The sequence below is a fragment of the Nuphar pumila genome, chromosome 8 (assembly GCF_984573655.1).
Source record: "Nuphar pumila chromosome 8, dmNupPumi1.hap1.1, whole genome shotgun sequence".
NCBI classification, from domain to species: Eukaryota; Viridiplantae; Streptophyta; class Magnoliopsida; order Nymphaeales; family Nymphaeaceae; genus Nuphar; species Nuphar pumila.
In genome coordinates, this window is record NC_143256.1 from 113020698 (window position 1) to 113044154 (window position 23457).

Here is a 23457-nt window from a genome sequence, read left to right on the forward strand (position 1 = left end):
AACACGCAAAAATTAAAATTTTCGCTCTTCTATTTAAAATCAACAGCAAAAACAATTTCGACTAGGGTTCAAAATCTCAAGCAGGCTACCTTCCAAACAACAATAACAAGACTGAATTCAAATAGTAACGTATATCTAAATTAATCTCTCATGAAAAGAAAATGATTGGCTCTCGACATTGCCACAACATCCTACATCTGTTTTAGTAATCTATTCCGTACTTGTGTTTTTTTAGGGGGTCAAAACAACCCTCTACTAGGAATACAATGACAAAATATGCATGCATACCTTAACCATATTTTTTTCATGCATTCACTATAACTGAATCATTAACAATACATAACACGTTACCCAATAATTGTAACACCATTCTAAATCATATGCATGTCTTAAGAGAAAAATTGCAGCATCCTATATGTCATGGATAGCTTACAATTCTTTTATCTACCTTTCTTCTTTAAATGGATGCATGTCTTGATTCAATGCATACACATTCATTTTCGTTTTTCTTTCACAATACTTTGTGGGTACGACACACCCCCCCCCCCCCCATTTCTGATTCGATTTGCTTCTGTTAAATAACATTTAATAACCTAGGCTAACTAGGAATCTTTGTTCTTTTTTTTAGTTTAGTTACCATAGGTCTGGTTTAGTTAGCATAGGACTTTTTCTTTCTTTATTTTTTACTTTATAGCCTTTTTTACTAGTCAACATTTGACTTAGTCAAAAAGCTAAAGAGTCGTTGGGCTCCCAACGACTCTATTTAGAGCCATTGGGAGCCCAACGACTTCATCCTCTAAGCCCTCTCATTGTATATAAATATGGGGCTTTGCCCCCTCACAATGTAAAGCATTTCTCTAGTGTGATTCTAAATCAATAATATATATATTTTTTCTTCTTGTTGTTGCATACCTTTTTTGGGTATTTTGTATAAACCTTTGTGGTTCTTGTGAGTGTTCTTTCTTGGCACTTTTGTTAAAGCTATTTGAAGTTTTGATTGGTGGTGATCCAAGAACGCATCTTCTTACATGGTATCAGAGCTTGGTGATCAAGCTAAGTCTAATTTTGGTACATCGAGAAACGTTCCATTCAAAGTTTGAAAAAGAAGTGATGTTCTTTTCAAAGTGCATGTGAAATCGTGATCATGTAAAAGCTTGGAGGAGCGCTCGTACTCGTTATTGGTGGTGGAGTACTCATTATCCTCACTTTCATCTCTCATATTCTTCTTCTCTATTCTTCTACTTTTTTTCTTCTTTATTTTTTTCCTTCTCAAACCTTGTAAAATGAATGGCAATGATAATGTTACCATTAAACCCATTAAGCTCAACGAAACACCTTATATAGGAAAAAGGGTTGTGGGGATTAGTGGATGAGACTGATTCAGAACCCAAACTAATTCTTACAAAGATAGAATGTGAGAAAAAGATACCTCTTACGGAGATTGAGAGAAACAAAGTCATTACCACTTACGAAAAAAAGTAGAAGGAATGGAGAATGGGACATGCCAAGATTATGTTTTACCTCATTAGTAGTGTCGATATCAAAAAATGTTCAAGTCTTGCAAAATTTGAACATACAAACGATGCATGATACTATCTTAAGAGAATGTATTCTCTTAAAAACATTGCACATGTGTGCAATTTACAAGATAAAGTATGAAATATGGTTCAAGGGGACATGAGCATTAGAGAGTACTATAATAGCTTGTCCAAATTATGGAAAGAGTTGGCTCTTATTGAACCAAAGTGGCATTGTCAAAAAGACATAGAACTTCGTCAAAATCAAATAAATGCGGAGCATTTTTTCTAATTTATTAGTGGATTAAGATAAGAATTTGAATCAACCAAATTCGTTCTTCTTCATCGAGGAAAGGTTCCTTCAATATAAGACACGATAGAATAATTAAGCATGGAAGAGAATAGGCTTAAGAAGAGAATCTCCAAGTGTGATGATGACTCGGTTATAGCCATGTCTAGACTAGGAAACTATGTTCGTAAATACAAACCTTGACACTATGGGTGGACAAATGATGATAAACAAGAAAATGAATTTGAAAAAAGAAGTCATTTGTTACTATTGTCGTGAACCAAGACATGTGAAAACTTATTGTCCGAAATTGAACAAAACCCTACGAGAAAGTTGCCTTTGTCAAACCTCCACAAGAATCAAGTGAACCATCCATTGGAAGCATGTCCTTAACACAATTAGTGGAGGCACTTCAACTTCTACTCAAAGAAGCATCTTCGTCCACTGGAGCCGCAATCTCTTTTGTCGACATCTCTGATCTCAATAAATCTCTTTGTCTTCTTGACTCAGGTGCCTTTTTTCATATGACACCAAATATTGATATGTTATCCAAATGTCACAACTCAAGTGAGTCAAATGTTTTTATCACTGATGAAACATCTCTTGAAATCAAAGAAATAGGAAATTTTGAAAAAAAAAATCAAAACTCAAAAAGATTTTGTATTCCACAAATTAAATATATTCATAAACTTAACCTAAATCTTTTATTTGTCTCTCAAATATCTGACCATGGATATAATGTTTCATTCTCCTCTCGTGGTTGTCGAGTGCAAGATCGCCAGTCAGGAAAGTTGGTTGAAGAAGGCTATAGAGAATAAGGCTTATACTACATGGATTTTTTGAAAATATCCAAGAATACATTATGATGTAATTTTCAAAAAATGGACTTTGATCTATGGCACAAGAGACTTGGTCATCCTAGTGTATCCAAGATCCAGTTTTTTTCAAAGATGAAAAAATTTTGTAATTTTGAAAACTTTACATGTGAAAAATGTATTCTTGGTAAAATGATGACATTACCTTTTCAAGAAAGAACCCTTGTCCCTTATCAACCACTTGAGTTAATACATTCAGATGTGTGGGGACCCGCACTTGTTATATCAGAAGGTGGCTTTATGTATTATGTAATTTTTGTAGACGATTTTACAAGACATACTTGGATCTATTTTTAAAACATAAATCTAAAGTTTTCTCACACTTAAATATTTTATAATCTAATCAAAAATCAATTTAAGAATGATATTTCAATCTTTCGCACTGATTCAGGGAGGAGTTTTTATCAAAAGAATTTAAAGATAATTTGAATCTATAAGGTATCATACATCAAAAATCATATCCTTGTACCCCTCAACAAAATAGTTTAGCAGAAAGAAAGCATAGGCATATTATAGAGACAACAAGAACTTTACTTATTACACATCAAGTACCAAAATTTTTTTGGGCCGAAGTCACTCTAACTGCAGTTTATCTTATTAACAGAATGATATCTTCTTCATTAAAGAATATATCTCCAGTTGAAAAACTTTTCAAACAAATTACAGATTATTCTAAGTTAAGGGTTTTTGGGTGCAAGTGTTTTGTTTTTTCTGACAAAAATGACAAACTCTCTTCTCGTGCTATTTCTTGTGTTTTTTTAAGATATACAAATTATCAAAAAGCTAAGTCACATGGGTGCGGGTGCGGGTGCGGGTGTAGGTGCGGGATGCGGGATGCGGCAGGGCAAAAATATATATATATATATATATATATATATATATATATATATATATATATATATATATATATATATATATATATATATATATATATATATTTGAAGTTTTAACAGTTAAAAATAGTAACACTATATATATATAAAGGGAACCTTGACAGTTTCAAGGTTTGCATAGTCAGATAGACCATTTTCTTAGTCAACTATATGTCTTGGACTGGTCAAAACAGGGGTACATTAACCAGGTTATATGAACATATACATGCTTGAGTGATTCAATGTAACTTCATATTTCTAACATTAAACCTTCCGCAGCATGTGTCATTAAATGAGTTATGAAACGAACTGCAGCAGAATTATGACCACGCAACAGAAACTAAAATCGAGTACAAACACATATAAGCATACACCTGTACGAAGAGCAACCAGCAAGAGAACTTGAATGAAGAATGAAGAGAATACCTTGTGTTTCTTGAAACAGGAAAGTGAGCAACTGCACCTTAAAATATTGACAAATCAATAACTTCTGTAACTTGGTAGATCTTATAATCCTATGAACTGAACTTAGATAATGAATCAATCCCAAAACAAATAAATTAAACCCATAACATAGCAACACATTTTAAGCAATGGTTGATAGAACGACTTTTCAAAAAAGATGAAAGTAACATTTGACCTTAAGTCATCAAGCATAAACAACTAATAAAATAGATTGTAAACGAAATAAAAAATCAAGAAGCTCCACAAAACCCATTTTAGCATAGAATCAAAAGCCCCAAAATCAAATAGTCAAAGATCCCCAAAAAATAAATACAAATTTCATTAACTATATACCTCTATAGCATCATCAATTCATCAAAAATTTTCGGAATGCCCAAACCCCCCAAATAACATTATTGAAAAATTTTCGGAATGCCCAAAACCCCCAAATAATATTATTGAAAAAATTTTGAAATGTCCAAAAAGCCTATTAATAAAAAGTTAAAAACCCGAGATGCTAATGACCCACGTATAATACAATCAGAGAGAAGAGAGACAGTGAGAGTGACGAAGAGCGAGTGAGTGAGAGACAATGAGAGTGACGGAGAGAAGAGAGACTATGAGAGAGACAGTGAGAGTGACGGAGAGCGAGTGAGAGTGAGAGAGAGAGAGAGCAAGTCGGAAGGAGACATACCTGAGAACTGAGGAGGAGCGACCGGAAGGAGTCGGAGATCGTTGATATCGGCTTCAGGCTTCAGGAGGATTTTGCCCTAATCCTCCTTCTCTCACTCGCTTTTCATCGGGCAAAAAAAAATAGTCTAAAAATTGGACCTAATTGACCCTGGGTGCGTTGACTGCACCCAGGGTCGTGTTGACCGCACGCGCACTCGCGTCGACGTGGGTGCAGCACCTGCTTTGCCGAGCCCCTGTGACTTAGTCAAAAAGGCTATAGATGTTTTGATTTTAAAACTAAAAAGTTATGTGTCAAGAAACGTATCTTTTTTGGAAAAGGAATTTTTTTAAAATGAGAACTCTAAGAAAACATGAGTATTCTTTTTTATTGGACTTAGTTCTAAAGATTGATGAAAGCCAAGAATATCAAAATGACATGATAAGTACAGAATCATTTCATGATAATCAAGATTGTATTCAATACTCTAAGCGGGGTACTTTAGAATAACCATGTGCTCTCGAAAAAGATAATAAAGAACAGGAACAAATACCAACAAGAAGATCATCTAGAGTGTCAAAAGTCCCCAAAAATTTTGTGTTCTATGAGTCTTTTTCACCAAAGTATCAAGCCTACATTGCCTTAATACATTCCTACATAGAGCCTTCTAACTATGCTGCAGCAAAGGCACAGTCTGAATAGGTCGAAACAATGAATGCGAAATTAAATACCTTAGAAAAGGCAAATACCTAGACTATTCAAGATATTCCGCTAGGCAAAAGGCCTATAGGTTGTCGATGGGTGTATAAAGTTAAAACCAAGAGTGACGACACTCTTGAAAGGTTTAAGGCCCGATTAGTTGTCAAAAGTTATTTCCAAGAGTATGGAATAGACAATGAAGAGACCTTTTCTCTGGTCGCTAGAATGACCACAATTAGGACTTTAGTAGTTCTTGTCTCTATAAAGAAATGACATATATATCAAATAGATGTCAAGAATGCATTTCTTAATAGAAGCTTAGCCGAAGAAGTGTATATGGAACCAGCACCTGTCATTAATATTCCTAAAGAAAAAGCTTTTCGTTTAAGTAAGGCTTTGTATGGTCTTAAACAAGCCCCCAAAAGCTTGGTACGACAAATTTAGTCAAGTTATGCTTGATTTTGGTTTTCAATCTTATCTTACTGACACAACTTTGTTTGTTAAGAATTCTGATGCAGGTATTATTATCCTTCTCCTCTATGTAGACGACATAATCATCACTGAAAGTGATAAACAGAGAGTAAACAACATTAAAAAAATTCTCAAAATACACTTTGAAATGAGCTAAGTCACACGGACTCGGCTAGGGAGGCGCCGCACCCGAGTCGATACACCCCGACACGAGTGCGGCTTTGGACACGACCCAGACTCGGTCAACGAGTCGAGGCCGAGTTCGTCCTTGTTTTGGACTCGATCAACGTTGATTGAGTCCAAAAATATCTATTTGTAAGGTGAAAAAATTTAAAAAAAATATATATTTTTTATTTAAAAATATAAAAAAAGTGATTGTGTTGTGCACAGTGACTATGCTGTGTCTTTGCACTTTTAAATATATATATATATATATATATATATATATATATAGCCGAGTCCCCGTGTCCAAAAATTTTAACATCGCACCGCACCCATGTCGCACCCGCACCCACACCCATGTGACATAGAAAATGAGTAATTTGGGTTTTTTTAAAATTTTGCTTGGTATAAAAGTTGCTTATTCCTCTAGAAGCTATTTGCTAACTCAATCTAAATTTGCTCTAGATATTATTGACAGGTCTGGTATCTCAGATGAAAAACAGGTCGACACTCCCGAAATTGTGAATATCAAAATGAAGATTGATGACGAAGAACCACTTGAAAATCCAACAACTTACAGACAGCTTGTCGAGGCACTGCCTTATCTCTCCATTACAAGACAACCAGTTGAAAATCCAACAGCTTACAGATAACTTGTCAAGGCACTGTCTTATCTCTCCATTACAAGACCTGACATTGCGCATGTCGTTCACACAAGCCAATTTCAACATGCTCCTACCACTGTTCATATGGGAGTTGTTTTACGTATTATTAGATATATTAGAACTATTTTTTGAGGACTTTTCTTGTATGTTTCTTCCTCCTTTGATTTAATTGCTTATAGTGATACAAATTATAGAGGCGATCACAATAATTGACACTCAACTACTGGTTTTGTGCATTTTTAAGTGAATCATTAATCTCTTGAAGGTACAAGAAGCAACAAAAAGTCTCGCTCTCATTAACTGAAGCTGAGTACAGAGTTATGACTACAACCATTATGGAAGTAGTTTGGCTAAGGCGTTTGCTTCATGACATGGGTGTTCAGAGTACAGGAGCATCACGACTATGTTGCAATAACAAAAGTTCTATTTACATTGCCAGCAACCGGACGTTCCACGAACGAACCAAGCACATCGAGATGGATTTTCACTATGCACGAGAGAAATTTCTACACAACACCATTGATCTTCCCTATGTTTCTTCATAATATCAACTGACAAACTTTACCAAACCTCTCGCTGCTATTCGATTTCACTTTCTCTTGGACAAACTTTTGGTTATCTAACCGTAAGTTTGAGGGGGGATGTTAAATAACATGTAATAACTTAGGCTAACTAGGAATCTTTGTTCTTTTCATGTTAGTTTAGTTAGCATAGGATTTTTCTTTTTTTTTTACTTTATAGCCTTTTTGACTTGGTCAAAAAGCTAAAGAGTCGTTGGGCTCCCAACGGCTCTAAATGTCTCTATTTAGAGCCGTTGGGAGCCCAACGACTCCCTCCTCTAAGCCCTCTCATTGTATATAAATATGGGGCTTTGCACCATCCCAATGTAAGCTTTTCTCTAGTGTGATTCTCAATCAATAATATATATTTTTTCTTCTTGCTATTGCATACCCTTTTTGGGTATTTTGTATGAACCTTTGTGGTTATTGTGAGTGTTCTTTCTCGACACTTTTGTTGAAGCTATTTGAAGTTTTGATTGATAGTGATCCAAGAACTCTTCTTACAATTTCCTCCCCAAGTCTCTATGCCTATAAAAGGGGGTAGTTGCCCTCTCATTTCAGATCCATCTCCCTCTCTCATTTGGTGGTTTTTGAAGACCCCAAACCCCTCATTCACTCTCTCTGGTTCTGTGTTCACGACAACTGTAAAGCTTGTCCTCTTAACCTCTCTTCTCTATTAGGAACCGACAGCAGAAGGTCACCCTCTTGCTCTCTGTTTCTCTCGGTTTAAAGATCAATTGGAGGCCTGTTGCACCAGCCATGACCTACCCGCCTTTCCAGTTTGTTCTTCTCCTTCGAACCGCAGCCACCACAACCTTCGTGTGAAGCTCCATCAAACTTGGTGGTGGTGTTTGCGTTAAGAACGAAAAGAACCAAGCATTAATCGAGGTAGGTTCCTTGACCAGGGTTACCAGAAGCACCATAGTATATGGGGAAGCATGCTTCCCCAAAGCACGTTTCGAAAGCGCGAAACGTGGCTCTTCTGAAACGTGCTGGGAAGCGCCAAAAAATTTGGAGGGAAGTGTGATTCCCAATTTAGGAAAAGCGCTCTTCCCATTTAGAGGAAGCTCGCTTCTCCTTATTATTTTATTCTTTTTGTGTTTTTTTATTTTTCTTATATTTTTCTCTTTTTTCGCTTCTTCGCTTTCGGTTCGCTTCTAAGTCGTCCCGCGCTTCCTGCTTCCTAAAATTTTGGAAGTGACTCGCTTCTCGAATTGCTTCTTGCTCCCGCTTCCCCGACAAGCAACTCTGACCTTGATCGAACTTGTATGCATAAGTATAGACTACATGAGCGTTTAGCTCTTTATGCTAGATGATTTTTATAAGGTTTATGTATGAGAAACATTGTGAAAAGATTTTGTTTTCATAATGTGTTAAATTAGTATATACAAATATATATATACATATACTTATATATATATACATTCGTATATATATAAGTATATATACATATATATATATATATACATAATATAGCTTTTTCTGTTTTGTATAAACCAAAAACCCGATAGGAGTGTTTTGGTAATTTCACCTGTACTTTTTCTTTTTTACCTTTTTCTTTTTCCCTTTTTCAGTTTTTGACTTTTAGGACCATAAGGGGCCCCACCTATCTAGTCGTTGGGGCCCCAACAGTCATATTTATGACCGTTGGGGCTCCCAACGACTAGAAGGGAGCCCCCTTTATGGTCCTCCTTTATGCTCTCCTCCTCTATAAAAGAGGAGGCTCCCACTTGTAAATGTATGGGTTTTTCACCCTTCACTTTCCTTCTTCAATAATATCCAACTTATGACTTTAAGTCATTTCCACTTTTGAGAGTTTTGTGTGTGCACTTTTAGTGCTTGTGTTCTTGACTCTTGTGGTCACTCTTTAAGAGTGCCTTTTGCTCTATTGGTGCTTCCGCCTCTTTTCATTACTCGGTTGGTGATTGGGCTTCTCTTTTGCTATCTTGGAACGCGTGCATCTCAAAGTTTTGAAGAAAGGAAGTATATTTGGTGCCGATGGAACATGACTCTAAAGTGGAGCTTTCTTTTAAGCTAAATGGTTCCAACTATCTCATGTGGGCCTCAGCTATGGAAAATCATCTAAGAGGTAAGAAACTTTGGGGTTTTGTTATGGAAACTACTCCCGAACCCTCTCTTGTTCTCACTAAAATCGAAAATGAGATTGAAAAAGCTTTAGATGGCGATGAGCGCATCAAAGCTATCAATGACCATAAATCCAAAGTTGAGGATTGGGAAAGTAACCATGCCAAAATTTTGGCATGGTTTATGAACAATGTTGACCTTAAAAATTGTGCTAATATTGCCAAATTTAGAAGGGCCAATGAGGCTTGGTTTTTCCTTAAGGGTATGTATACCCAAAAGGATCTTGCTCGACAATTTTTTTGTCAAGAAAAAATTTGTTCCACCAAACAAATGGATATGAGTGTCCGGGACTATTTTAGCTCTCTAACCCCTCTTTGGGATGAACTTGCCCTTCTTGAGCCTAAATGGGTAGCTCCACAAGATATTGAGTTAAGAAGGGAACAAATTGAAAAGGAGCACTTTTTTCAATTTCTTCATGGACTTCGCCCGGAATTTGAACAAGTTAGGGCATCTCTTCTCCATATAAGCAAAGCCCTACCTATTGAAGATGCCCTTGTCGAGATATGTCAAGAAGAAACTCGACTTGGCTTGAGCATTAAGAGTGATGAAGTTTTGGCCGTTACTAGGCCCGGATCGAATGTTAAAGCATATAGACCTCCCCATTTTAACAAAAATATTAATGGGCCTAGAAAGGGAATAATATGCCATTATTGTAATGAACCGGGACACATTAGACCGGTTTGTCCAAAACTTAAAGGAAAGGTAGCCGCAGTTGGAGAAAATTCTCCAAAGAAGGAAGAAGGTACCAAAGAGGGAGATATCAAAGAAACTCTAAATCACATCTCCGAAGTTCTCCAACATCTTCTCAAGACTTCTCCTTCAACATCCGGAGCCGTCATCGCCTACTCTTCATCACCTCCAGGTATGTGGATACTAGACTCCGGTACTTCTTTTCATATGACATCTCATAAAAACTCTCTTTCAAATGTTTTTTCCGAACCCATGTCCTCCTATGTTTCAACGGCCGATGGAACATCATTGAAAATTGAAAGTATTGGAACACTTGACTTCAAAAATTCTCAAAACTTTTTTGTTCCAAAAGTAAGAATCGTTCCAAAAATTAATTTAAATCTTTTTTCCGTTTCCCAAATCACCGATCATGGATGCCAAGTCTCTTTCTCATCTAAAAATTGCACCGTGCAGGATCTCCAGTCAGGGAAGCTGATTGGGCAAGGCCATAGAAGGGGTGATCTCTATTTTATGGACTTTTTGACACTTCCATCTAAGTCATCTTGCAATCTTGTAAAAGACAAAAGTATTGGAATTTGGCATGAGAGACTTGGTCATCCAAATTTTGTAAAAATGTCTCTTTTTTCGTTTTTGAACAATACTTGTAAAGACAATCACATGACTTGTAAAGATTGCATTTTTGGGAAATCTAAAGCTACTCCATTTCCTCAAAGAAGTTACTTTACCACTCGACCATTTGAGCTTGTTCATTCCGATGTGTGGGGACCCTCCCCTATTTTGTCTAAAGGAGGTTTTTCGTATTATGTGGTCTTTATTGATGACTTCACTCGATTAACATGGATATACTTCCTAAGTCGCAAATCCAAAGTCTTCTCCTTCTTTAAAGAATTGTATGCAATGGTTAAAAATCAATTTTTGGGAAATCTATCTATTCTTAGATCTGATTCGGGAGGTGAATATATGTCTAATGATTTTCAAAACTATTTAAAAGAAAATGGAATTTGTCATCAACGTTATTGTCCTAACACTCCGCAACAAAATGGTCTTGCGGAAAGAAAGCATAGGCACATAATAGAAACTACAAGAACGTTATTGATTTCAAAAAATATCCCAAAATCCTTTTGGGCCGAAGCGGTTCTAACCTCAACATATCTCATCAATAGAACCCCTTCATCCTCTTTAAAAAATCTTTCTTCATTTGAAAAACTTTACAATATGTCTCCCGATTATAAAAGATTAAGAATTTTTTGATGTAAATGCTTTGTTCTGACTCGCAAAAATGATAAACTTTCTCCTAGGGCTATTGAATGTATTTTCTTAGGATATGGCGAAAAACAAAAAGGATATCGATGTTTTGACATGCTTAAGAACAAACTTTATATCTCAAAAGATGTCACATTCCTCGAAGAAGAAAATGGTTTTTCGCACCAACCAAATGAAAATATTGACTATTCCTTCTTATTTGACTTGTTACCTCAAGAAAACATCATAGATGATCATGTTGATCCTAGTGAACCTCTTAATGAAGATCTTTTTGAACATCCAAATAATGATCAAAACTTAGAAGAAAATGTTTCAAGACAAATACAAGTCTACTCTAGAATGAATGAAAGAAATCTCCCTTGTGCCCTTGAAAAATTCTCTCAAAGTGAGTCGATCGAAGAGACCTCTCAAAGAAGATCAAATCGTATTCCCAAGATACCAAATAGATTTGTTTCTTATGACTCTTTTTCTCCTAATTTTCGAGCATGCCTACTTGCTCTTCACTCCTTTCATGAACCATCTCATTACAATGATGCTAAACAATATGCTCATTGGAATGAAGCTATGGAACTTGAACTTAATGCCCTTAAAAAGGCGCAAACTTGGGAAATCATTGATCCTCCCAATGACAAGAAACCCATTGGATGTAGATGGGTTTTTAAGGTAAAAACTAAAAGTGATGGTTCATTAGAAAGATATAAGGCTAGGTTGGTAGCCAAGGGATATGCCCAAGAGTATGGGGTAGATTATAATGAAACTTTTGCCCCAGTTGCTCGAATGACTAGTGTTCGAGCCCTTATTGCTATAGCCTCTCTTAAAAAATGGCCAATCTTTCAACTTGATGTCAAAAATGCCTTTTTGAATGGTAATTTAAATGAAGAAGTTTATATGGAACCGCCTCCAGGTATGAATTTAGATGAAAAATTTTTGAAATTAAAAAAGGCCTTATATGGACTTAAAGCAAGCTCTTAAAGCTTGGTATGACAGGTTTAGTAATGTACTAATCAATTTAGGTTTTTCTTCTTGCTATACTGACACTGCTCTTTTTGTTAAAAGGACAGGTGACTCCATTATAATGCTTTTGTTGTATGTTGATGATATGATCATCACTGGGAATGACAAAAAGAGAGTAAATGATGTTAAGTCTATGTTAAAAGATACTTTTGATATGTCTGATCTTGGTTTTTTGAGATATTTTTTAGGAATTAAAGTGGTTTATTCCGCGCGTGGATACATCTTATCTCAAATGAAATTAGCTGCAGAAATTTGTACCAAATCAGAAATATCCGATGAAAAGAAAGTTGAGACTCCCAAAGTTATCAATTCGATAACTAAGACTTGAAGATGGTGTTCTCCTTGAAGATCCAACCCCTTACTGTCAATTAATCGGATCCCTCACCTATCTATCCATCACACGTCCAGACATAACTCATGCGGTTCATGCAGCGAGCCAGTTTCAGCATGCACCTACTTCGGTTCATATGGCGGCCGTAATGAGAATTGTGCGATATATCAAACATACCATCTCCAAGAGACTCTTCTTATCCTCTTCCTCATCTCTTGAATTGACTGTTTTTACTGATGCTGACTGGGGAAGAAATCCCAATGATCGTATCTAAATTACGGGTCTTTGCATTTTTTTAGGTGAATCTCTCATCTCGTGGAGATGCAAGAAGCAGCAGAATGTCTCATTATCATCTACTGAAGCTGAATATCGGGTTATGGCGATGACAACCATGGAAATTGTGTGGCTCAGAAGTCTCATTTGTGACATGGGCGTTCTCATTTCCACTCCCACCAAGCTCTGTTGTGATAACAAAAGTGCGATATACATTGCCAGCAATCACACCTTTCATGAGCGGACCAAGCATATCGAAATGGATTGCCATTATGTTCGAGACGAATATCTCAAAGGAACCATCACATTGCCATATGTCACTTCAGAGTATCAACTGGCTGACTTCTTCACCAAGGCGCTCCCAACTCCACGATTCATGTTTCTTCTTGGCAAACTTTCGGTCTTCTCCCCGTAAAGTTTGAGGGGCATGTTAAATTATGTATATATAAATATATATATATATACATATACTTATATATATACATAATATAGCTTTTTCTGTTTTGTATAAACCAAAAACCCGATAGGGGTGTTTTGGTAATTTCACCTGTACTTTTTCTTTTTCCCCTTTTTCTTTTTACTTCTTCCTTTTCAGTTTTTGACTTTTAAGACCATAAGGGGCCCCACCTATCTAGTCGTTGGGGCCCCAACAGTCATATTTATGACCGTTGGGGCTCCCAAAGACTAGAAGGGAGCCCCCTTTATGGTCCTCCTTTATGCTCTCCTCCTCTATATAAAGAGGAGGCTCCCCCTTGTAAATGTATGGGTTTTTCACCCTTCACTTTCCTTCTTCAATAATATCCAACTTATGACTTTAAGTCATTTTCACTTTTGAGAGTTTTGTGTGTGCACTTTTAGTGCTTGTGTTCTTGACTCTTGTGGTCACTCTTTAAGAGTGCCTTTTGCTCTATTGGTGCTTCCGCCTCTTTTCATTACATAATGTGCATACGTTTTGAGAACAGATGCATGTTTCGTCATTGTATTCCTACAGAGGCCTGTTGATATTGACCACCTGCAAACCACAGGAAATGAATAGAAGCCCGGAACGATTGCGGGATGTTGGGGTGACGTCAAAGAGCCAGTCATTTTTCCATCCCGGGCACTGGATTTTGAAGTTATCATTTTTGGAAAATCGTGTTGTAATGCTTTTGGATCTGCAACATCCAATTTGGGTTTGCAACATTTTGAATGAAATTGTTTTTCATGCTACATTCAGTATAATATCGTTTTGAGCGGAATGTAACCCACCCAAGGTCTCAAACCCAAGACAAAAAGGTTTTTGCTGGTTATTCTCAAAAGTAAAAAAAAAGTTTTAAAATTTCACGTATTTTTCCAAGGGTTGAATATCTCGGGGCGTTACATAAATATTAGAAAGAAAACATGAGGAAGACAAAAACTACTATGAAAATACCATGATAATGCCACAAACAATATTTTAAAATTCTCGCAATATTGTTAATCAGATGATATTTGCAAGATATCACAATATTTATATTTCAAATTGCTTTTGCATAGTATCATGACATATTTTCAAAATATTGCCAATATATGACAATGACATGTATATGTATCTACATTTATTGCTAAATACAGTGAACTTGTAGATTCTTCAATTCACCATCTCACTTGTCTGTATGTGTAAATAAGGACATGTTTAGATATAATTCTTACTCCTAAAGTCTAACCTGCAGTTTTTTAAAATTATGATCTTCACAAGATTAAATATAAAACACGTACTTGTTTATTGGTTCCAAGTTCTACCCTCTAAGTGCTAGAAGGACATGATCCATTCTAGTCAAAACATGAATTAAGCTCTAGACTTGCCAAATCAGGAATTTAAAACTGAAACATAACCTAAAATAGCAGACTCCAGTAACTATAATTCAACTTCCAACTTCACGACATTACTCCCCAAAATTTGACAATTGACAGACAAAAGTCCAAACTCCAGTGGCCAATTGGCTTGTTTACCTTATATTGTGATCCTATCAAAAAAACAATAGCATTGCAAAAGATATTAGTTAACCCACACAAACTCAAATTTGGAAAGGTTTCTGGGGAATCAGTCATGAGCAAGTCTTATCCACCTTTAGCAAATGTTAAACTAGTTTGTCAATGACATCAAAAAGTTATATTATGCCTTATGAAGAGCTGGATATAGGCAGGATCATTATCATTTCTTCAAAACCATGAGACAGTTCTATGAATTGTGCCCTATTCCTGCATCAGCCAACCTAGTTTCCTGGAAAGAAGCCCACAAATCCGGCCAGCATATCATAGAACTTCTCACGATTTATACCTTGGGGGGGGGGGGGGGGGGGGGGCTCGGATCATTCCCACCCACTTGATTCTCCTAAATACACACACAGGCAGACCTTTGGATGTGGAAGCCAATCAACCAGATCCACATGCATTCTAAATTAGTCAATGATCTCAGATAAATAGATCCTATTTGGTTGAGTTACATGTAGATCTCATTGTCTTCTCTAACTTTAGTAAATAATATCGAATTTTAAGGAAACAATAATAAGGGTTACAGGGCCAAATAGATAAGAAGAATCATACAGCCTTGATTTATTATCATATGTCTAATGGCATATCAATAGTTGGAACTTGTTAATTTATCGGACAGTTGATTTAAAATGCTCAACTATATCAAAATTGCATCTTTACCTAGTCTGCAGACTCTGCACCTCAGCTAACCCAGTGTCTTCATTGTGGAGTGATTGCATTTAAGTAGCAGTTGTGAGCTAGATGTGGTGGCTTAAATCCTGGCTAATTGTAAATAGTTGACCTCACCTTAGGCTATTTATAGATAGACTGAACACCTGGTATGCATTTCACTCAAACAGTCCACAATTGCTGCACATACATTCTTGCATCTTTAACCTGGATTGGATGTTCCTGATGTAGCAACTACAGCTAATTATATTTACATGTGCCCAATTGTAGAATGATTGCCTCCTTATCTGTGGTTGAAGTCTATGCCATACAGACACTTCCCTGTGAATGTATACTACCTTGACACAACAGTGACAGGGTATGCCTGATGAAATATCAATGGTTGCAACTCATTTAATTATAGGACAGTTGATTAAAACAGCCTAACTACATAGAATTACATGTTAACCCAGTCTGCATTCAGCTAACTATGTGTGTGTGGTTGGGGAGCGATTGCATTCTTATCTAACATGGAAATAGCATATATCAGCTAGATGTGCTGGTTTGCAAATTGCAACCTAGCAAATTGTATATAGTGGATTGCACCTTGGCTTGTTTGTACATAGAATCATAGATTGAACACCTGGTATATATTTCACCTGAATGGCCCACAATGGTTGCACATACAATTTTGCACCTTAAACCTAGGTTGGATGTAACTATGTCACATGGATATATACCCAGGAATGGGACACAATGTTATATGCTTGGTATGATATTTAAGAACTCAAGAATTAGGACACTTGGCCATAGTGCACACACATACACATATATGTAATTCTTAACCTAACATGAATATTATATCCAATGCAAACTCATGAACAATTTTATATCACTATAAGCATAAAAAATAAAACTAGGTTGAAAAATGAAATATAATATAATTGATGACAAATTTTAAAAGAAAAAGAACATAAGTGAATACAAAATAAGTAATCAATATCATAAAAGTAAATAGATAAAATTAATAACACAATGTTGACCGTATCCTACACTTTTTTGACTGCGTCTATGAAGTGTCTTGGTGTCTCAAAGTGTCATGCTGTGCCTACACAAGATATGCATGCTAAATGAAGTGTTTGTGTGACATAGGAACGTAGATGTGGATAACAAGCTAGGGGCTCAACAAATTTTTAGATGGGCGGCGGGCCTAATGGACAGTCAGCAGACTGTGGCTTGGCAAAATCTGATCATCAAATAGACAGGCTCATACTAAGCCCAGTCTGGACGTTAGACCCTTGCATGAGCTGCCAGTTCTTTCAAAAGAAAAACGCATGTTGAGGCCACACTGTCCGACCTATGTTCATTTTTGCCCAAGCCGATCAACTGGTTGACAGGCCATGGGGCAGGTGGCTGACTGTGACCTGTCTACGAGCCAGGATGAAGTCTGTTTCGGCATAAGTTGAGTCTCAAAAATTCACCCAAATGCAAATTGCCACGGGAGACCACAAGAGCATCCCTATCTGTGTCCAATTGTGAAGTAACTGTATCCTTATTAAAAGTCTATGTCGTACAGACACTTCACTTTGTGCAGGTGTCCCATCTTAACAAGACAATGTTCAAGATACTAAATGTGTCATGACACTTAATCGAAATAATTAAAATTGTGTCAGACATGATCTCATGATGTTCCTAGCTTCATCTATGCTTTATATGATCTAGATCCTTTACTTTGTAGCATGATCACTTGCATTGGCCTCATGATTATATCAGCAAGGCATTCATTAGGAGTCTTCAAAAACAAGTTTTTTTTTCAAAGGAAAACATTGAGGGTCTTAAAAAAAACTATAAATAAAAATAACAATAAAAAAACAAACTTCTACAAAACATATCAAGTGCTAATGCAATATTTTCCTTTAAGATTCTTTACTTATCATGATATTCAAAGGTTTTATCCTTAAAGAATAAAAATCTAGTAATGCAATAAACTTAACATACTGCAAAGCTTAATGATTATATTGTAGTTGTTTTTTCAAACTTTCCATTGATTATGTAAATTTCAACTTTCAACATGGATAATAAGGGCTCATTAATCATAATTGTTATTCAAAAATATGAATTTTTAAGATGACATCACGATTTACTGTTTTATATTGTGATTTTTAGACACACACCTATGCACACAGACTCAATCACAACTGACCCTCCTAAGTAAGTATTCAAATCAAATAAATAGAAGAGATTAGGCATTTAAAAGTTAAGAGAAAAACAGCAACTTCCTATCGAGTCAAACTTTATCTGTCGCACTAATTTCTTTGGTTTCTGTGAGAAAGGAGGTTTTCACTGTGTTGAAGATACAAAATAGAAACAAATTTGTAAGAGAAGAAAACATATGAGAGAGTTGGAAGAATCCAAGTCTTTTTTCCCATAAAATCTGTGATAAGAGCAGGTGCATGGTCTCTAATGTGGGATAAATTACTAAAATGCATGTACATACCTCTAATCCAAAGAAAAAAAAAACTAAATGACACTATAACCAAAAAGGCTTTTTGTGTCATTTCTGAATTTTCTATAAAGTAAATCATATTTGTGCTATATGCAAATTCAAATTTGGTTATGATCCAAATGATTTCAGTGTTTCAGCATCATACACACATGCTGAAATAATGTTTAACACTAAGAGATAACCTGCATCAGCATGATTTCGTCCAAGCTGTCCCAACATAGAGATTTCTACCTAAGCTGTTCTCCATCTAGGAGAATTCAACTGAGCCAGTGCACACAATAGAGAAAAATCCAACTGAAAGCACTACTTGAGACACTAGAAGAATTTTAACTGAGTTTGGCAACTGTGGTCAAAATAATCCAATGTGCAAAAACTCAGGTTCCGGTTTGCCATGTGCAATCCGCCAGCAGCTAGACTCTCACGAGCATCCTTAGTAGGCAAGGGCTGCAATATGCAGCTGAATAATGTTCAGGATAGTCCCCAAAATAATATATTACCAGACGACCAAGAAGAGAACTTCAGAACTGCACAAGCCCCAATCTTTCGAAGCTTACCACAAATTAGCTCATCACTTCAATGGTTAATCACTTGGCATCAACACTAATCTATTACACTTTTACATTGTAGTACCAAGGTACACTCCTCTAATTGTTGAAGATATTGCAACGAAAAATTCTCCAATAGTTCCAAGTCCAAGAATACACGTTTAAGAATAAAATAAAATGCCACACCTTCACATAAAGCATCTACTTGTTAAATATTTCTAAGTTCACAAATGTAAATAAAAACACATACTTTTTTATATCAGATCCAATTTCGAGGACAACAGAAAGGCTGGAACGGATTACCCAAAAATAATATATATAAGCAAATAAATAACTATATGCGAAAAAACAAATGAATTAGATTTAGTTTCATATAAAATTAGAATTGAGAATGCACAAGTTCATCACTCCTCGAATTCCAGAAGAACGTTTTTTGCGAAATCAATGGTTATCAATGAAGACAGAAATCCCAAATTCCAATTTCGATGTGATCTCTCTCGATGTATCGATTTAGGATGAAAGAGATGGTATTTCTGACAGACATCTGGTACCAAAAATTTGCAGAAAAACGGGCAATCCAAATGTTAATTCTCCGATTCAGAATGCGATAAATAACATTTCATCACCAAGAACGAACAAAAAAATCTGAACTTTCACCTGTAATTGTTCGGGCAGATACTCGTGCTTCATGGAGAGATCCATGGCGCGCTTGAGGCGCTGGCTGCGGGCATCAACGACATTTTGGGGGAGTCGAGAGAGGGCTTCCTTGATGTCGAGGTCGTACATGGGGTCGTAGAGATCGTCGTAGCGAAGCCCTACGGAATAAGAGAGGATCGAATCGGTCGATCACGAAGATGGGAATATAAGAAACAGAGAGAGAGAGAGAGAGAGAGAGAAATGGGGATCGATTACCGTATTTCTTGAGGCGTTTGGAGATGGCTTTGCAGTGTTGGGCAGCAAACCAGTTGCGGGATGGATTCAGGAACGCCTTCAAGAACGCATCCATGGTTGATGAAAATGAAATCACACCCTCTCTCTCTCTCTCTATTTTTCACAATGCGCCTGTTATTTTGCAGTCTCCAACCCCCTCATTCCCAATAAATAGTAGGTGTTGACGGCGTGGTTCTCAGTATCGTTTTGAATCGTCCGATTCGTATTGTGTCGTCTCAAAATCGATTCACAACGAGCTGATCCGGCTTATTTTGAATATTTTTTTGAAAAAGGGTTTAAAAATAGTTTTTAATATTATTTAACATTTATATTGAAATGTTTAGGTCGATTCGGTTCAGAGTCTGAATCAGCCGACTCTCTCGATCATTCTGAAAATTGATTCAAGCCTGATACAGACAGCATTGATGGATTCGGACCCAAGTGGGACTAAACCCATGTACTGGATTAGGATTTGGATTCAATATGTCCTACCGAGAAACCATACTGTACGTGAACCAGACTCGGACCATACATGGTAAAATAATATTTTTGAAAAGTTGCTAATCTTAGTTGGAACTCGGGTCAGGGCCGTCTAGGATGAAATTTCATAAACCATGCCCAGCTCCATGTATTAATAGTTTCTTTAGTCCTTGTTTATCATCAAACCCTAACCCTATAGGGTTTGGTCTGGGTTGGGTTAGGGTCAAACACCCTAGTTAGGAGTGTATACGCCCAGGAATGATTTTGATGGACTTGTTTTCAAAGTGGGTAGATCTTGAGTATGAAAAATGTAGTTATGAATTAGTTTGTACCTGACTCATTTTGTACCTGAACTATGTCATTTGTACTTGAATTGTTTTAACGAAATGACTCAAACCCAAAATGATGTGAATTTCAAAACTCAGTGATGCGAAGTTCAAAAAGAACGTGAAAATAAATTTGTGGCATGATTGAAAGAGTATATATATATTTTTCTTTATACACTAATAAGATATTGTAGTGAGCATAGTTCTTATTTTTTTTCTTATAGGTTCACCATGGTAACCTTATCCCTGCATCCATCCTCATTTCATGCCCTCTATCCTCTGTCCAAACGGGAATGAGGCGGGGCGGGACCCGTTTTTCCTCGATCTATTGCCATCTCTTACAAGGATTTGGGACAGGGCGGGGTAGGGTAAGGCAAGGATCGAAACAGGGATGGGGCGGGATAGGGAAAAGCATAAGTCCATATCCGCACGAGTTTTGATTTTAAACTCTATCTCCGCTTTCATCCTCATTTCATGTCCTTCATCCCCGATCTAAATGGGGGCAAGGTGGGGGTGGGGGCGGCTGTTCCCTTCGGTCCACTGCCATCCCTAATTTGGGATGTGGCTGGAGGACATGAAACGGTGAATGAATGGGAGATGGAGGTGAAAATCAAAATCAGTGTCGAGATGCCACCCTGCCCCCTTATTAAAATTATTAATACTTTAAATATTTTATAAAATGATATTTAAATCTCTTATATATATGTTAATTTTTTAATCCTAAGTTCTTAACAAGTCACTGCGACTTCTCCCTCTCTTTCATGATCCCTTTCTCTCCTCTCTCCTTCCTCTAATGAGTTTAACCCAGCTGCGGCAACTGTGAAAGTCGACAGAAGGCAGAGATTGATGGAAGGTAAGAGTCGGCGAAAGGAGGAAGGCAACGAGGCAGAAGGCAGTGGGATCACTCAGCCCCGATGACGACAGGAACCTAGGTCACATAAAGGTACGCCCCTTGCCGTAAAGACCCCTGCCACATTAATTGTGCTATTAAGCATGTGGTTGTGTTTGCATTTTGTGCCCTTTATTTGTTCTCTTATGAGAAGGAAGGCCCATTCGAGTGGGAGAAAAGGGGCATTGGGAGTTGCAGTAGTAGAGAATATGAGTCCTAAATCCAGTGGCGTTCACGAATTATGACGGAAATTGTGGGCGGAGGTGGTGGTGGCGGGGTTCACATTCCCAAGAATATCACCAGATTTCACATTTTGATGACGATGGTAGGGATTTTACCCATCGGCGGAGGTGGAGGTCCAACGTTCCCTCTCCATGGGGATGGAGGAAAATTTTTTGAAAAGAGGTAGGGGTGGAGAGCTTATCCCTCCACCCACCCCAGTCCACTACCATCTCCAGAATAATTTTATATATTGAATATTCTAAGTACTTTTAGAAAATATAGTTGCATGTATTTTTGGCTTAATTCAAACATGTAGAGTTGTTTTGTCATTGCTTATTTACTAAAATCATGTTTTGGTGCCCACAAAGGTTCCGCTCATCTGGTGGGGGTAACTTGTGAATGTCATCACGTTGACAAGACTTCACAAGTTTGAAACCCACAAGGAACGTCTCTTGCAGCAAGGCCGAACATGGGCATAGTCCCTAGTGGGCAAGGGGACCTCAAGTGTTTTACCAAATGGAGGCCAACCAATATGCAGTCGATGATGGGGGGGGTTCTATTGGATTATCTAAAAAAAAAGTCTTTGAATCAATTTCATGAGAAAATTTGTTTTTTATTTCATCAAGTTTTAGGAAATATGAGATATTGATTCTTTTATCACTTTAAAAATACATCTACACATCCAAAAATGCATAATCTAATGTGTTTTTTTACTAAGCTACATACAATCTAACAACACTACTGAGGCAGAATGAGACTTGCCTCAGTGAAGGTTTTTTGGCGTCTAGCGAGTCTTCCCTTTGTTGTTTGCCTGATTAGTGATTTTAAAGTTGGTTGTGATACTTGCAGGGGTTTTGTTGCAACAGTTACACCTCAATGTGGGACCCATCGACAAGTTTAAGTAGGGGTTGATATGTGTCGTCTTGTTGTTACAACAAGTACTTGTTGTGGGTCCCTTTTTTTTTTTTGTGTGTGTGTGTGCGGTGGTGGTGGTGGTGGTGGTGGTGGTGGGAGAGAGAATGTTTCGGTAAAGTTTTTTGTCATGTAGCGAGCCTTCTGCGTGTTTTTTAATGTGCATCGTGTTGTTGCGACATGAACTCGTTGTGGGTCTTTTTTTTTCTTTTTTTGGGGGTAATTTGTGCAATGGTTTTGTTGTGACATCTACACTTCAGGGTTGATACTTGCCGTGTTGTTGTGACATGCACTCATTATGGGATCCTTTTTCTTGCAATAGCAAAGGGACAACAACTATTGCACCTTCATAGGTGCAGTAGGTTGCATATTTCCGGACCTGATGCAAAGAAAAAAAGGTATATATATATATATATATATATATATATATAGAGAGAGAGAGAGAGAGAGAATATATATCAAGTGTTTACATTTTCACAGGTAATAAGGTTTTTATGATGAATCCTCATTGCTCTGTCCACTCATTTGGTTGATCCCCATTCGTTGGGTGAGTCATCTTAAATTATCAATTTTTGAGTCAGTAGTTCATAATTAAAAAAAACAATCAACTCATGTTATGACCTATAATGTCAAGAACATAGGAAGAAGCATAGATTAAGTATAATTAACTAAGTACATATCCAAATATGTTTCAAAAACCCATCACTGTTGGATAACTTATGCAAAAAGAAATCTATCTAATAGGAATTCATGAACTTGACTTCAAAACAAAAACCTTTGTCCACACTATCTCCTAAGAGTGGTTTGAGAATTGTTTAACATAGTTTCTCATATTTTTTGTACACCTTACTTTGTGCAGAGTATAGGAGGGCAAAGCCGGAGTGTAGATGGGCCAGAGTATAGATAGGCTCTCTGTTGTACTCGACGATGAGCTTGAATAAATTATTTTTACCGGCACTGCGTATCTGAGAGGCCACCATTGTGTGAAGCCTCATCATCATGATTTACTGTTGCTAGTTGTCTTTTGTCATTGGTATGCATGAGCT

The 23457-nt window shown here is 36.9% G+C and overlaps 1 protein-coding gene across 1 annotated transcript in view; it reads right to left on the reverse strand.

Annotated features, from left to right (window-relative positions):
- Window positions 1–19724, reverse strand: part of LOC149830264 (cytochrome b-c1 complex subunit 7-2, mitochondrial-like) — a 29157-nt gene extending 9433 nt beyond the window's left edge. The window contains exons 1-2 of the mRNA XM_090016407.1: window positions 19565–19724; window positions 19310–19467 (exon numbers count right to left, since the gene is read on the reverse strand). Of these exons, the coding sequence (XP_089872533.1) occupies window positions 19310–19467; window positions 19565–19658 (252 nt within the window). The 5' untranslated portion in view covers window positions 19659–19724. The remainder of the gene's footprint in view (window positions 1–19309; window positions 19468–19564) is intronic.
- Between the last annotated feature and the right edge of the window lie 3733 nt (window positions 19725–23457).